Genomic DNA, 17,352 nt, shown 5'->3' on the forward strand with positions numbered 1-17,352 from the left:
TTCACTTATCCCTGTCTGGCAAACGCGTATGTAGCTTACTCTTTAGAAGTGAATGATAGCAGCTTTTTCCTAAAACGCCAGTGTTTTGATGTTGCAGAGCTCAAACTGAGTAAAAGTGTATGGATGAGCTGGCTGTTAGGAGTCCTTTCTCAATGTTAATGAGGCCAGACACTTAGTTCTTGATATTCATGATTAATAGTAAGAACATGAAGAAAGAACACCTTGTAAAGGGACTACTTAACCCTGTCTCCTCTGTGCCACACTCTTGCCCTAAATACTCTTCCCTACCACCTGCTGATGTGGTCTTTAGAACAGTGAGAAGGCAGGTTGGTGGACTCCCAGACTGAGGATTTCTGTTTTGTTCTTGCTGGTTTTAACATTTGATATTACTTTCACTAATACGTTGCTTTCATTCATGTTTGTGCAAAAACGAGATACCCTGGATTTAATGCAATTGCTTCCCTAAGTCATCTGTTTGCTCCTTTTATGGAGTCAAAATACCTTGATTTGGCAAGCTTAGCAATCTTAGCAGGGAAAAGCTAAGCAATGTGATGTATTTTATCTAGATAGCAAGTATAAAAGAAGATTTGAAGTAAGTTGTAAGGAAAACAGCAAAATATTGTACAACTTCAATTTGAGGGTAAGAAAGTAACTGAAAGACACTTATTTAAATATAACAGAAGTAATGATTTTTTTAACACTAAATATTGCTTTAAATTGCATTAAAAGCCTATGGAAAGCATTTCTTTAATATATTATTGTATAGTAATTATCTATTTTCAAGCCTTCTCTATTGACAAGATACTTGAATAGAAGCAGTCATCATTTGCTTTTTTTCTATGCACAGTAGATTCTTAGTAATAAAGTGAAAACAGATCACAAAAGCAGCTCTCTGGATTTGAGACAACTTAAGGAAAGCATTAAAGTAAGTTCTATAATAAAGGTTGTCAACTATCTTCACTCAAAAAATATGGGCTACAGATGAAGCTTTTTCCTCTTGAGCCTTGTGTAAGAATTTTACTATCTTATTTTTTCGTAAGGATGCAAAATACGGTATTTTCACTTTTTAAAAAATATGGCTTGCAGATGAGACTTCATCTTCTTTCTGAATTTTGCATAACTGTTTGTATTGCTTCTTTTCATAAAGATGCAACCTTTACAGTAGTACAGAAAAAAAAATTAATGCAACCCATATGACTAGATTTATTTGAAAATTGAGCAGTGACAGCAAACCAAAACACTTATTATTCAAAATAATTACAGAAGTGTCATCATGTTCCTGTGGTCATCTTGAAAGCCTCTGTGTTTCCAGAATGTGTGCTGGTTTTGGTGGGGTTAGTTTATTCCATTGGCCCCGCAACTATTTGACTTTAGTGCACCAAGTTGGACCTCYTCATTAACAGTCTTCATAATCCACCTGAACCTTAAAAACATATGTTTCTGTAAGCACTGCTTCCTTTTCCTTTTGCTTTAGTCTTCCTGTGTTGTGGCCTAGTAGTCACCAATATGATGGTTCTATTGAGAATGTTGAGAGATTGTTGGTCATTCTTTTACTATTTAGTAACCTGTCTTTGCAGTTTAAATTATTTTGGAGAAGTTAAATATATTTATCTGTAGAAAACATTGACTCTACTTAGTTGTTACAGTGGTTCGATACTAAACTGCCTCAGTCCCCTTAATCAACTCTCCTTTTTGGGACTCTTTCCTGAAAAATTCCCAACAGAAATTCTCTTGGTCTTCACAACTGTAAAAGAGATTCTTTGCAAATAACATAGGAAAGATTTTATTCTTACGTTCTCTCAAGTTGGGGGGAGGGGGAATTGGAGACCTACTATAAATCTCTTTATAGTCACTGAGAAACTAGTTAATTCAGAATGGTAACTACAGCTGTTGTAATGCTGTCCTTAGTTCTAGCTGATTGCTCTTGGGTATAGAATTGTATTTTCTCCACAGATGCCTCTTGCTTACAGAAAGTATATAAGGTCTCTGCGGGGAATGTAATACTAATATAAATACGACCACTACTGGACAGACTCATTGGCACTTTTATTAAAGAAAGGATTTGGTGAGTGTGCAAATGATTATGGTGGGGCAGAGTAAGCGTGATTTGGGGAACTGGAAGTCATGCCTTGCAAATGGATGGGAATTCTTTGAAGGAATGAATACATAATGTAGGATATTACTGGTTGAAAGTCAGCATAAATTTCCAAAAAGCTTTTGACGATCTTTTACCAAAGCCTCTGTAAAAAGACTAAGGTGTTCAGAGATTTGAGGGTTTTTTTCCTTAGTTTAGTAACAGAGTTAAAYGTACTAAATGAATGGAAAGAATAATGGCCAGCGTTCACAATATGGAAAAGTTAACAGTGAAGTTCTACAGGGATTTATGCTGGAAATGATTTGAGAAAGGGAATGAATATGACAGAGCTTGATAAATCTTCAGGGTGRTAAAATTACTGACTCTAAACCACTGCAGAATGATACCTCAATACTGAGTAACCAGACAAAAAAAGACTAAAGAAATTCAGTATTGATAAATGTTAAGTAACACACGTGGAGGGGGGAATTACCTTCACAATGCTGTGTATTCATTGAATCTAAATTGGCTGTTACTTGTTAGGAGGCGGATTTTGGAGATGTGTATATGAAGTGCATGTCAGACAGAAGACAATCTGCTCTTGTTTAAATCCATTTTTCTCCCATATGTTGTTCAAGATATTTCTTATTACATTAAAAAAAAAGAAAAGTACAAAAGAAAAGCAGCAAGGATAATCATAAATAAGGCATACAGCTAAAAGGAATAATGAGATTAGATTAGAATTCCCCAAGATGCGAGTCAAACAACTGATACTGGAGATTTACACTACTGACACATTTGTGCTGGATGCTTCTTTCGCAGTCTATGTACCATCATTTGGTCAGGASCCTTTAGTAGCCAGTTTGGAAGTCTGTAAGTACTGAAAAAATTTTTCTTTGTTTTCTTGACAGGTATCTTCCTTCCAGATTTACCCCTCAAAGRTGTGCAAAATGATTAAAAATTGTAATGTTCTTGAAAGATGTTGCATGAAGTGAACAGGCCTGTAACAACTTGTAATATGTTGATGCAGTTAGGATACGCTTAACTTCTCGTACTAAATTCCAGGATTTAGAAACCTTGGATTTCTTACCGTCATTTTTTACGTCTTTGTTCTATCATATCATACTGCTCTTTTTTTTTTTTTTTTCCCCTCACCTTGGGTGAATGAGACACCAAGACTGTCTCGCACAGCTTCCAAGATCTCTAGAGGTAGAGAAAAGGTAACTTTTTTTTTCKCTATACGCTCCTTTTCTGTGCCTTAAGAAAAGACTGGAGGAGGAGTACTCTTCCTGGAGATGGCACACACTGGGAAAGGGAATGGGGGAAAAAAAGAATTCTTTCCTTCTCCGTTGTGTCTGATATTTGAACTCTTCCCCATNCCGAAGAAGGAGGAATTGAATATGTGGTTCCATGTAGTCACGCTCTTCCGTATCTTTCTGCATTTTTTTTGGATTCTTCTGTCTTCATTATTCATTTTTCTTTCCATATCACTTTAAAACAAGAATCAGGAGGTGGGGATTATTAACTGGATTGCACCCAGTTATCGGTCATGGTTGTCTTCAGTAGGAAGTTTCTTTGCAAGAACATAGTACATCGTTTTCCTGGCTACTTTAGTTGCAGTCTTGCTGGCTCAAGCATCTGCTGGGGGAGAAGAGGCTAAACTGAGAAAGAAGTGGCTGTCTGCTAGTWGTGCGTAGCGTCCCCTTCTGGCGAGAGAGGCCCTTTTTCTTTAATTTGTAGAAAAACAGTTCATCTGGCAACCAGTGGTATTGGCAAGTGTTGTGAATACCAGGGATAGTAATCCAAGACTGAAGATAGACCCAGCCAACACAGGACTGCTTGGAAATACGTTAACCCTGAAATTGCATGTGGTTGTTACTTTAATATTAGAAAAGCAGCATGGAACRAATTGCCAATATAGAGTGAAATTACAGATTATACCAGTCCAAGTGAAGGCTGACATTCAGAACCAAAAGCTATTTGAGGGGAAAAAAATATTCAAATATGAAATTTTGGCATCATCATACTTTCTGTACTGAATAATGCTGTGAGCTTAGTTTTTCCTTTTTGTGTAACTTTTTTTGAATGCGTGTAACTATAGTTTACTTTCGTAGTAACTACTACTTTTGAAATTGTCCTAATATCACAGACTTGATAACTTTATATATAATGGTAAAAACAGTGACCATCGCTCCCTAAATGTGGCTACTGAATCAGGTGGGAACCTCCAAAATTAACAATTCATTTAATCTAATTGACTAAAATGCCAAGTTCACAGTGTTCATCTCTTTAGACTGATGTAATTGCTGGCATTTGACTTGCATACCTCTTGAAATATTAAATTAGTTTATAAACGTGGCAAGAAAAAAGCAGCCTAGACTTGCCAAATAAAGTTTGGGTATTTTACAACAGCTTAAACAAACTAGCCATGTTAACTCTTATTTTGGGGAAATTGTTTTTTAGTTTTATTTTGTTGTTAAACTCTATAAATAGATAAGCTTGCTGTCAGCTTCATGCTCTTCTCAAGAGATCTTGTATGACAATAGCAGGCTAATGATATTTAGCTAGATGAAAGTATCCATTTGCATAAAATCATGTTTATGGTGATACTGTATAGTTTGGGGGTTTTGGCTTTTTTGTGAAACGAAGGAATGAAGTCATTAATAATTTTATTTTTCTAAAAAACACTAAAACCAGATAAAATTTTACAGTTTAATGTGAAACTTTGACTATATGAAGACTCTCAGGTTGACATTGAATTTCACTTGGATCTAAACTGAGACAGCRGTACTGTAGACATTTAGTAATGTTTAAGATTGGTGCCAGCAAAAACCTGACACTAATGTAGCTTACGAAAAGAACAATTGCTAGACAAGCTCAAGTTGAAATACTTTCTTAAGCTCCCAGTGATTAACTGTAATTTTGGAGTGCTTTTTTAATGGGTTAGTAACAATTACTTTCCATCAAATGCCATATATTCATCCAAACTGAGGTTGTTCTGTAGCTCTGTTCTTATCACTTCTTCTAGTGACTTCTTTTAATTTATTTTAAAATGCAAGTTAAGTTTTACAATTTTTCCATAATCTGCTCTGTAGTATTTCTGCCCAATTTATTATTAATCATTGAAAACATTAATTTTCATTTTTGTTGGAAGACTAGCCTTTCATTTTAATATAATTTCTTAAAACCAAATTAAAACAGCATTACATTCTATAATGCTTTTGAAAACGTAAGGTGATTAAAAGATGCAAAGTCAAATTAAACAATGCATGTATTTTCTTGAGTAAAATTAGCAATTTTAGGATCCTTTTTTATACTGTCCTTTGTAATACAAGAATCTAATTTCTGATAAGTGAAAAATACTATAATTATTGTAAGACGTAGTAATAATCTTCAGCCCTAATGACACAGGGCAATATATTTAAATTATAATTCATTTCACTTAATTTCTCTGTAATTAGAGAGAAAATGTATTCATTTTAACGGGATAAAACCCCTGGTTTCAGTGTGTGATGATATAGAATTTCCAGCACAATTTACCATTTCCAGTCAGTTTGCCGGGAAAAGCTTTGGCTAGACTGGTAGAACAAAAAAAGATCCATGACCTCTCTTCTGTTGTGGTTTTGTTTTCCTGCAGTTGTCTGTTCTTCRTGACACAGGTACTTAGCTTTCCACAGAAATCAAGTTTGACTCCAAATCTGTATATCTATATATTTKGAACTTATAGGCCACGTAATAAAGCTGATGCAAGTTAAGCAAAAGCTAGAAGAGGAAACAGTTGTTGGAGGCATTTGCTCAGATGTCATTCCTGAAAATGTGCAAACTTGTATAGTAGCTTTTATTCAAACAATACTAGTTAATATTCATAAGACTGGTATGAAAACAATTTGATAGTGGTAAATAGTCCATGCAGTATGCAGAGCATTGCTAACCGTAAAGCCGTTCCTAACTTCAAAATGTCAACTGTCATGTTCATTTAGAAAAAGGAATATGTTAGTAATATACTGGTTTATCTGGTGTATTAACATTGAGTACATAGTGTGTCTGCAATACTTGGGCTTTTTTTGCCCATATATTACATTAGGCTAGATGAAAAGGGTTGAGGATTAATCTTCCCAAACACATTCTCGTACCAGAGTAGTTATATGTTGACTTTCACAGTCTCCRAACACAGAACTCTACTGGGTGTTATTTATAAGGTTTATATCTCTCACATTTTGTGTGTGTCTGTAAATAAAAAAAAAATAAAATAATTTTATGCTGAAATGTGCCAGTGAGCCACCAAATAAACCATGAGGATGGCTCCCAAACAGACTTTCTCTCAGTCTCTCTCTCTGAAAGGTGCAGCCTTGGGTGTAAGGTATGCACAAAGAGTGAAGTCTTGCCTGCCACCTTGTCAGGAAGGAGCACAAGTCAACCTGAATAAGGCAGAGAGATCTTTAACTTCAGTGAGTAGATTAAGCATGGCTTGTCTTTCATTTCTTTTACCTAATATATATTCACTTAATACATTAGCTAGTGTTTTGTGTCAATTAGGAATGAAATATTTTAATGACTATGCAGTCTATTTTGTAACACGAAGTAAGGTAAATGGAGCAGTTGACTCTTTCAAGCATTCTCCTGTCCTTTCTAGGCCAGAGAGGATAAATTGTGTTTTCAGGATTACTTACCACGATCACTAAACCAAGAAATCATTAAAAGAAATCTGAGTTTTGAGGTGTCAKAAGGCTTTTACTGCAGAAGTTGCAGTCACAAAAAGAAGTAGCATATACAGTGCTCCAAGTTTACCCAATATCAGGTTGCATTTGGGAACACTTGAGACAAATCAGTAGATTTGTCTGGAAGGATTTTATGTAATTTAGAGATGATGGATAAAGATGAGGGTGACCCGGATTGCCTCGATTCCATTGAGGGGGGCCAAATGAAAGATTAAATTTCCAGGAGGAAGAAAAGATGTGGGCTTTTCTTCTAGAATGAGAACTCTCTTCTGTATGTTGTTACTAAGACACATACTGTATCCCATTATATTTCTATTTTTAAAATCATAGTAAAAAATAAGAGCAAGTGCAGAAACGAACTGCAGAGGTTATGTRTGAAATAATTTCATAGTATATCTAGGAGAGAAAGTCTAATATGCTTAGTTACTTGAAAGGATGCTTAAAAGGTATAGTGAGCATGATGATAGTTTCTAAGTACTGTCAAGAAGGTAGCCAGCTACTCAACTGTGCTTTCATTTTCTATTGACTAGAATATTGGGGGAAACTACATAGTGATTTTATAAATATCTCAGTATAGCATTTTTATTTATATATAAATATACACACACGAAATATGTATAGCTTTTTAGTAAACTTAAACCATACTTAAGTGAAAATTTGATATTTTTTAGTTACTAATTCAACTTTTCTGTCCTAAAGTACTCAGAAATTTTGTCCAGATTCTCCTCCTGAATATTACTCATTTTGTTTTCACATCTGGTAAAACAGAATTTGGAGGGAGGAGGGTTGTGGGGTGTTTTGTTTTGTATGAAATAGGTAGAATGCCATTTATTTAGTTAAGATGGSTCATTAATGAGACTTAACCTCTGTAGAAATTCATGTATATTTAGGTCACAGTTGCTGACAAAGGATGAGACCTTGTAAAGTCTGTCAGGAAGAAATATCCTAGTAACTTCTTCATAATCAGTCTGGTTGTAACTGATTAGAGTGCCGCATTTCTGGGAAACAGGCCTTCCTAGCTGAAGCAACCTTATAGTCTCGTCATGGGTATAGTTTCTTTTTGAAAAGCATGAAACCTTTTAGTTGAACCCGAGTTCATTTATTTCACTGTCTGGAAAATATCCTATTTGTAAGTGCACGATCCATTTTTATGTAAAAGAACAAATACTTTGATAGTGGTAGTATTTACATTAAAAGTCAAAGAATACTTTTGCTCGGAATGATTAAAATACCTAACTTTTACAAACTTGGAGAGGGGAACAAATTGATCATGACGGGAAACCATGCAGTCATTAAATTATAGAAAAAGAAGCCAAAGAGCTGTTCTGAAAAGAGTGTTTTTTTCTACCCTTTTCTCCTCACTAAGCAACCCAGAAAAATGACTGGAAAGAGCAAAATGAAACTGGATACTGAGGAAAAATTGTAAGATACTTTATGAAACCCAGTGCAGAATGGTATAGAATGTAAGATACTTTATGAAAGCCAGTCTAGTGCACCCGTTCAAGGGTAAGGAAGTAATATTTTAGAAGATCTGCATGAACTATTGGGTGACAAACTGCAGCTGAAGTTTCACCTAAAATATTTGATGTTAGTTTGAGCTGTTTTATTATTTTCTAAATGCTTTCATTAGGTTACTTTTTCATTACTTTCATTAGGTTAATTTATATATATATAAATTCTTCCTTTCTAAGAAAAAAAAAAGCTGTCTTGCAAAGATGGCGTAGATGGAGTGATTATGAGGAAAGCCTTAACACTTGGACAGCTAAGAAATGTGAAGAAATAATGAGGAAAATGATTGAATTGAATCGTAGAGGTAAAGCAAATAATACTGGGCAAAACAAACTTGAGCTGAGGTGTAGGTAGAACTTAAGTGTGAGGCTTGTGATTCCTAAATTGTTTCCACAGGCCGCTGCTGGCAAACCTTTCTTCTGAGTCATCTAAAACAGCTTTAGACGGGATAGCTGGGAACACATTTTATATGAATAATCTTGCATTTCTGAGATGTGTCAAAGCCTCATTCGACAGCCTTTTTGTCTCTTTCCTGTCTTCTGAAGGCTATTCAGGAGGTTATATTTCCATTCCTGTTAAGTTAAGCTGCATYTTTACTGAGAAAGTAGTTTACAGTTTGTCTCTTGGATAAACCATAATCTGGGCAACTCTGATCAATGATGATTGATGGCAGGTGTCTCTTTTCAGATGCCGTTCATGCTTGATGTACTTTTTCTTCAGTATAGATTCCTACATAATACAGTTATGGTTTATTTAAGTAACTTCATCTTATCTGTTTCTAATGTAACTCATCCTTAATGATCTGTAAAACCTAGCCATTTTGTCAGCTTCACATCTGTCACATCCAGCAGTTTTCTTATGTCCAGTAGTTTTTCATATCCTGTTTATTTAGCTTAACCTCAGGCCAAGGCCTAGTAATCTGCTTGTAACCTTAACAAGGTCCAACTGGCTGACAGGTCCATTTAGCCTGTTCTTTTTTTTTTTTTTTTTTTTTTTTTTTTTTTTTTTTTTTTTTTTTTTTTTCCCTTGGAGGAAGTGCAGAGCAGCTGTTTGAACAGTGATCGCAGCCCGACTTTGAGAGCCAGGCTGTTCCTGCTGCTGCCATGAAGGATACAAAGGGCAGCTGCTGCTTTGCCACCTTCACAACCTCCTTTCCAGTTTCTTCTTCACTGCCTCCGTGGCAGCTGTTGTCTCACGTACCAGGAAAAAAATAAAAGTACAATTGTATGGCTATACTGTATGCATCAGCCTGCAGAGATTCTTCCCTTATCTCCCTTTCTCTTAAAAGCTTTCATATTAGAAGTTGAGATAGGGATGCAATCTGTAATCAAAAGAAAACAATCCATTTCCCTTCTCTCTTATTAACTGTTATCCATCTGGATCCCTATGTTTGTTAGTTAAGACACTGATGTCATTGGTGTCAGCTGTGTATCTGAGAGTCAGTCTCCTTTGCCTTGATTCTAGAATTAGATCTTTTTCCTACAGGAGAAGACGTGATCAGCAAGCATGTAGACAGACCTGTTGATCTCAGTAGTCATTTCTTCATCTTCTCTGTTTTTAAGGTATTTTTAGGTATTCAGGGAGCTGTTTAAAACATCGGTCAGAGATAGTTTTCAAGGAGAGAAGGACACTGGATGTATTGGTTGGTAGTGGGGTCTTACCTGTGCTTTATTACCTAATCTGGGATTATTGTGGATCAGATACTTCATAAAATAGCATATGTGTCTAGCTTCTTCCTAGCCTTTATATTTCCTCTCCACTTGGAACATAACACTTCATTGAACTTGGCAACTTGTTGGCACCAGATGTTGTGATACCAAATATTAACATGATTTTAAAAAGCAACTGTAACTGATGAAAGACTAAGTTGTAGCAGTTATTACATACAAAAGTACCATCTTGGAGACAGGAATTCTTGGGCTGAATGCATCTGGAAGCTGAGAAGACTGTACTGGAAAAGTATCATTTTACACCTTTTTTTGTTTTCTTGCCTACTGCTGACGATTAATAGAGACAGAAGTAAGGTCTATTTAGCTCAGTAACTTGACTCATGGCTGCTTTTACAAGAACAGAGTATTGCTGAAGACTGTATAAATCAAAAATACTTGCTCTGCCTTAAATCTAAGGAGAGTGAAGGACATAACTTTAAATTTGGAGCTTTCACCCTAATGAGGAGACTCATGGTCTCATTCTGGACAGTAAGCATTTCAGTGAAGCTACATTCATGGCTCTGCGTCCCAGACTGTGATTCTAACTCCACAAGCAGGCATGATTCTGCAATTCTAACATAGTTAACGCAGTAATGCCATATAAAAATTAAACCCTTGAAGTTCTAGTACAGATTTTGTGTATGTCTACCTCTTCACCTCTCTTTCTTCCCCCCCCCCCCCCACCCCCCTCCCTCCAGCTTTGTGTTTAAATTCTAAAGGGACAGAAAATAGATACAGTTTTGTTTGGGATACAATTCAAAAAAATTATCCCATTTAACATAAAGAAGCAGTATGATTTAACTCTGTTGGGTTCCAAATGTCAGTCTTAGCCTCTGGCCAGCTATGTGACTGCGAGCATGTCACCTAACCACCCTGTCCTAATTTTGCCATCTGTGAAATACTTTGGGAAGTCATGGAAAACTGAATCATAGGTCTTTTCCATCTCTAGATTCTATGAGGTCATCCAGTCTGTCTATCTGCCAGTGTAAGATTGTTTCCTATATTCACTGGTGTTTTTTTCCAGTCTGGTTTCTGTGCGCCAAGTGATTGGGCTCCCACCAGTACATTTGGGAGATAATTTTACGGACTGCTAAATTTCACTGTCGGGAAGCTCTTCTGACACAAAGGGAATTTTAATTTCTTAATTTCATCCTGTCACGTAATTGCTATCAGTATATACTTACTCACTGTTTTGAGACATAGGCAATTTCCATAACACCTTAAAAATCTAGGTAAGATATTTGGATCATCTCTATAGAGAATCTGATAAATAGACGTTAAGGTTTTTGATTGAGAGCTGTGACCCTTCATAAGAAAATAAAGTACTTGGATGGAATTTCAGGAGGAGCCATGTAAATGTACAGACAAACTGTCCTAGATTTAGGATAAAAACAGGATAGAATATAGRAACTTATGTGTTGGGGGAAAAAATGGAGTAGAATGTTAAATAAAACTGTTGGAATACTTATCAAGGATGGTTAAKTAGGGATATCAAGAGAAAAGAACAATAGTTTTAGTTGGTGAATAGTCCCTAATGTAATACCTTTTTGCAGATACTTGTAAACTACCACATCTTGCATAATTTGAATTATATTTGAATCTTTGATAATACATTGATTATTCTAAGCCATTAATCATGGTAATTGGTTTTAGGGATTTTCATTTAGTGTGTATCAACTGTATCTGAGCAGTGTTGCAGCTGGAGGAACAGCCCAAAGGTGGACATGTTGTCTCACTTTCTCAGACTGTAATACATTTGCATATACAGCCCCAAGTTAGTTTGTCGTCTTTATTGACTGCAAATATTGCAAATTTGCTATTTTCTGTCATCTAAACTTAAGTTGTCCACTTTCATGGAGTTTCAGAAATTGAGCTATAGATTGTTCTCTTCCGGTACTGAAACTGGCAGTATTGAGATATAGTCTGGATGACAGCTATCGCATTTTTGTACAAAGAAGTTTAGTCAATCATCATTTTCCAGAACTATGAATATGTGGAAGTTATTTGGGTCTTGCATAACACTGTAGTTAAACTGYTTTTAAAGTGGCCATCTGGCAAACAACTGGTATGCAACATGATTTATTTGACATAGTGCCCCAGCAAGAAAAAGCCAATATTAGATTTCTAAAATTCAGTATATTCATTTGTAAGGTTACTAAGGCATTTAGTAATACAATATAAATACAGTATATGTTTTAAAATAAGGAAACCGTTTGTGAGGGCATGTTTCTTTGAAATATGTGTTTTCTAAAGAATTCTGCTTGTCTAGGATTTCCATTCCTCTATTTCAGCTGCTAATGGAAAAGCTTAAGTCCAGAAGTGAAAACTCTGCATGTGTAGTATTCTCAGAAAGGAAGAGTTAGGTTTTTTGTTTGATTGGGTTTTTTTCCTCCTTTTGGTTTCATGGTCTTAACCATTTGTGTTTACATATGTTTATAAGTTCTGATGTAACTTTAAGGCCTAAGATAAGCAAGGCCTCTTAACTTTCCAAAGTTTTTTTTTTTCTAGCACACCTATATCGGCACTTTAAATGTTTCTATAAATAAAAACACCATCTTGCATACTTTGCTGTTGAAAATCTCCGTTGCCCTCAGACATGATACAATCAGATTGGATACAACTAATAGTTAAGTGTAGATTAATATTTTTGAAATTAAAATCTATTGATCTAGTGTAGTATTTACTTTTTAAAAACATCTATGTATGAGAAATTGTTTTTACTTCTTTTAAGAAATCAGCAGAGAATGCCATGAAGCTGTAATGTTAGAGGAAGGTGAATCTTAGAAAGATTTAGTAAAATCTCATCTTAAGAAGAATAAATGTATCTTTCATCCACAGGAAATAAAGCCAGATCAAGTTACCAGACTTGCTCTCAGGAAAGAAGTTAATTTTGAAAGTGTCTGCAGAAAGGTAAAGTTTGGATTTCTGATTCTTTCTCTTGCTTCTGTGAATGTGAGAGCGCACATGAAACCTTACAGGTAAAAGTGCATATGTTGGTGAGAGTATGTGCCTTACATGTGTTACATTACACTTTTCTCAATTGTAGATTATTTTCTTAATGGATACACTAAGACATGCCTACAAAAATTTGTACAGAGGTTTAGCACAAGTGGCTTGTCGTCAGGGCTTGGTGAGTTAATCCCTAGTGACTGGAATAGAATATCAGGAAGCATAGCAGTGGTTTTTGTCTTAGAAATGTATTTGCTATGTTTGTATAATGCACTTCTATGGTTCAGTTAATATAAATAATCTAAACTTTSAACAGCTGTTGAAAAACAGTTGAAAATGTTCTAATACTTTAACATGCACGCAGAAGCTTCCAAATGTGAACAAAACATAGGAAATGGCCTGAAATACAGTGGAAATCGAACACCCTTGAGGCTCATTAACTTCAGTGGTATGTYTCTTCAGAAGCCCGTTGGTGCTACATTGTTAAACGTTTACTGTTCAGCTAGTGATGACATATAACAAATGAAATGGAGACATAAAGATGGGAARATGTTCCCTGAAATAGTTGAGGCTGAGAGCAGACTAAACTTTAATGCAAAACTGGCRTTTTCTCAAATAACATATCCTTAGTTTGTAGTGCAGCTTCCATACTATGAAGCACAGTGATGTGTGATGCAGTTCATGTATCTTTTTCTTTCTCTGAATAGTAGAAATGGTATCAGCATAATGTGCAACTGTATTTGTGCTTCACTGGAGCAAAATCAGGTTAATAGAAAAGTAATACAGTATAAGAGGAATTCAGTATTCATGGAGGAACGTTTGGAGGGAACTGTCCTACCTACTTTTCCTCCTCTTAATGATAGGAGAGAATAAGGAAAGGATTACAGAGATACTGACATTGAGCAAGAAGAAGCATTTGTCTTTTCAGTTACTTGACCAAGAATTTCCAGTCAGAAGGTAAGCTAGTCAGAAGTTGGTTGCTAGGAGGTTAGAAATGATGTTGAGGTGACAAGGTTCTGGATRTGTGAGGAGACTTGGAGGAGAAGTTCACCAGAAAAAGATGCTCACATTCAAGCAGTAAAACATCTACTACTGTGGGAGATGCCTTCTGCTAGGGATTCAAAAGTTTATGTGGATTGCATTCTTGAAAGGTAGAGAAGCCCCAGAATGAAGTAGCTGATGCTATTAAGAGTTTACAATTGGAATTTTATTGCCTAAGAGAACAATTTTATTGCCTAAGATACAGAAGGAATATTATTAATTTTACCAGTTTCTTCTGTCTATTCATTTCTTCTCCTAGAACTTTCTCAGATATTATTGAAGAAGAAAAAAATGTAAGACAATGCTGTGAAATCTCCTTAGTCTTGGATATAGAGGTTTCTCTTGAATAATTGACTTCACATTTTCATTGTCTTGATTGACTTTATACTTTTTGTATTTACATAAATTAGGCTTTTTCTTGATCATAATCCTTGAAAGCAGATAGTGCAGGTATTTTCATGAAATTGTTGTTTGTTTTTAGAATTGTACTTATTTCTGTTACTTTCATCTGCTGGTCCTGTGTTTCAGTGGGAGGAGAGTATGTTAATCTTGTGCCTAGTAATGAATGAGTCTCTCTTGTTTCAAAACAATCGTTTGGATGCGTGCTGAGGTTGGTTTAAACCTACAGAGGGGTTTTACCTCACTGCAGGATGAGTACATGTATAAGGAATTACTGCAGTTCTGTTGACAAGCGGTGGTTAAGCTATCATTAAATTTATTACTTGCTATTTTTGTTTGACTGTAGCATACCCTCAAGTAAAGCAGGTATCACTGCTATGCTTTAACAAAATTTAAACTCTCCTGTATAATACTTCTGTTTTTCCCACAGCTCTTTATTATTATTGTSATTGTTATTACTAACTGCGAGGTGGTTTTCTGTCCCCAGGAGTGTTCTACAGGTCACATGAAATTCAGAACACACTGTTTACCTTTTCATTAACTTGACTTTCAGAATATTCGAAGCAAAACATCCTGTGGCTATTTTCCTTTTTGGAATAGGTTTGTTTTCATTGATAAAAGGCAATCTGCTTTTAATTCGCTGTGGAATGCTGAATATTAGTTTTGCATAGTGGACATGTAGTCAAGATATTTGTTTAATTCCTTCTGCCCGCTGAGATTTTATGTTCCATTACCATGTTTTCCCATGTATTTTTCAGAGTAAAATAAGCATACTTTCGTATTCAGAGTTTGCATAGTTTTCAGTCAGTACAATAAAATTGTGCTAAGTGTTTAGCAGGTTGCACTCTAACTGAAGATTTTGATTTAGTTCTCAAGATTGCTGCACAAAATTTTGTGACTGATGGTTTCTAATAAGGTAATCAAATGAGGATAATTGAAGAGTGAGCTAGTGAGTCACCAGCCACATGACATTATCTTTTTTCTGTTAATATATGGAAACACTATAGAGCTTATCACCTTAATAAAAGGCAAAAAGCAGTAGGTGGGCATTTATTTGCGTTACCTTTCCTGAAACGTGCTTTATCTGTTTTTAATAGTGCTGCAACTGGTGCCATTGATCAACAGGTGATACCTGCTCTAAAAATAGTAAAAATGTTGCCATGCATCTTTAGACTTTATATTGTTGGTGTTTAGGTACAGCTGTTGAAAAAGAKAACCTGTATTTTCTAGTTTTGACTTAAGGTTTTGTGTTAAACTTGCTTTCTGTGAAATATATATTTGACAACCATTTTTTTTAAAAAGGAGGAGGGGTGGATACAGGAAAAGGGGGATAGTATATCCATTATCTGAGCTTTGCTGCTCCCAATATTTCTAACTGTGGTTGCATTTTAAAGCTTTCCTTGTAGAAGATATACCTGAACTGGTAAGGGTGGCTTGGTTTGAGTGTTGTATTGCCGAATAATATGCCTACTGTAGCTCCTCAAAGGTGTAAATCGGAAGCCAGTCTTGAAAATGCAGTTCATTACAAGTAGGGAGTTGACTTAGGAACAGGTGAAGAACTTAACTATTATGTAGTTAACATAGGTATAAGGTAGGTTAGATTCCAGAAAAATATAACAGATATTAACCTGTAAAAGCCACTGTATGCATCATCTGTACTCTCTCCAGAAAAGGAGACATTTTTCCATCTGTGAACTCCTCTGTCTTTACTGCAATTGCTTCTGTTGCCTTTGCAATAGTAATAGCAATAAGTGGTTAATTTACTGTAGTATCTAGTTTAATTTTTTTTCTATATGTCTTTGGTATAAAAGACATTAGGAAAAAAATCTGTTTTAAAAGCTGAAAGTTATGGAATCCTATTCCAGCACAGTGGCATTCTTTACTCTAACCAAAGCTCTGGAGTGCCATCTTGTCCTAAATCAAAAGATTTTCTAAATGATAAAATCTATATGCTTCAAATTTCTGTGCATCGTATATGTTAAAAAAAAATGATACTGAAGCTACAAAGAGCAAGAATACCACCTTTCCATAAGGAAAGACGAATGACAACAGAACAAGTATACATTAATGTCAGAGCTTAAATTTAGTATACGCTTAGTATTTCTGCAAATCAATTTGCAGTTGATAAATGCATTCTCTTGTTTTTTGTTTCCAGATATCCTCATGTATTTCAGTAGCGTAGTGTTCTCTTTTTGCTCTGAGTTCTACTCAGTGACCCTTAAGAAGTTAGAACACCTGCTTTTATCTATTTCTCCAGTTCTGTCAGGTTTGAAGCTTTGTAGATGTTTGTCTGTAGAGCAGAGGATTCTACACAGCAAAYTTGAGTATATTGTGTGATCCTTGAAGTTTTAGGGCCATGTAACGTCCCACTAAGTCTTAAGATTACTGAAAAACTTGCCAGAATTTCTAAATGTGATGAGAAATTTGTGCTAGACCAGAAATGTAACCCATGATGAGCTCTACGAGTCTAGCTTCAGGTCTGGGTATTTTTCATGGATGTTCAGAGTTCCCTTTGCTGTGGTTAAAGTTCAGGGGTGTTCTCAGTGAATCTAATATCTGGCTGTTTACCTGTATGGCTCATAAGAATTTGGGAGCAACTCAGGGATTTGCAGAATGACGGTAGAAAAGAAGTTTTTTTCTATGGTTTATCAGATGAGAGTGCTACTGCTTCACACTTGAGAAAACGCTACTCTAGCTACCAAACTCCTCCATGAATTCATTGGGTCTCTGATGAGGTACTGAGGAAGTCGCTGGGCAAGGAAGACAGGAGAATAAGGTAAAGATGTATGGGCAAAATGGACTGACAGAAACAAAAGGATAAAGCTTTCTCTACATCACATCATATTACAAATATTCAAAAAAAAAAAAAAGAAACAAAAGAAAACAAACACAAGCCAGTTTCTAACACCATAACTTCAAATGGCAGTTTCCCCAGGAAGCTGAAGTTACAGAT

The 17,352-nt window shown here is 35.5% G+C and overlaps 1 protein-coding gene across 1 annotated transcript in view; it reads left to right on the plus strand.

The window, feature by feature from the left end:
• SRFBP1 (serum response factor binding protein 1) overlaps nt 1-17,352 on the plus strand; it is a 71,901-nt gene that overhangs the window by 37,312 nt on the left and 17,237 nt on the right. Inside the window, exon 4 of the mRNA XM_085305406.1 lies at nt 12,849-12,920. Coding sequence (XP_085161532.1) covers nt 12,849-12,920 — 72 coding nt within the window. The remainder of the gene's footprint in view (nt 1-12,848; nt 12,921-17,352) is intronic.

Source organism: Rhea americana, unplaced genomic scaffold (genome assembly GCF_003343005.1).
Source record: "Rhea americana isolate MKP2758 unplaced genomic scaffold, rheAme1 scaffold_22, whole genome shotgun sequence".
Lineage (NCBI taxonomy): Eukaryota > Metazoa > Chordata > Aves > Rheiformes > Rheidae > Rhea > Rhea americana.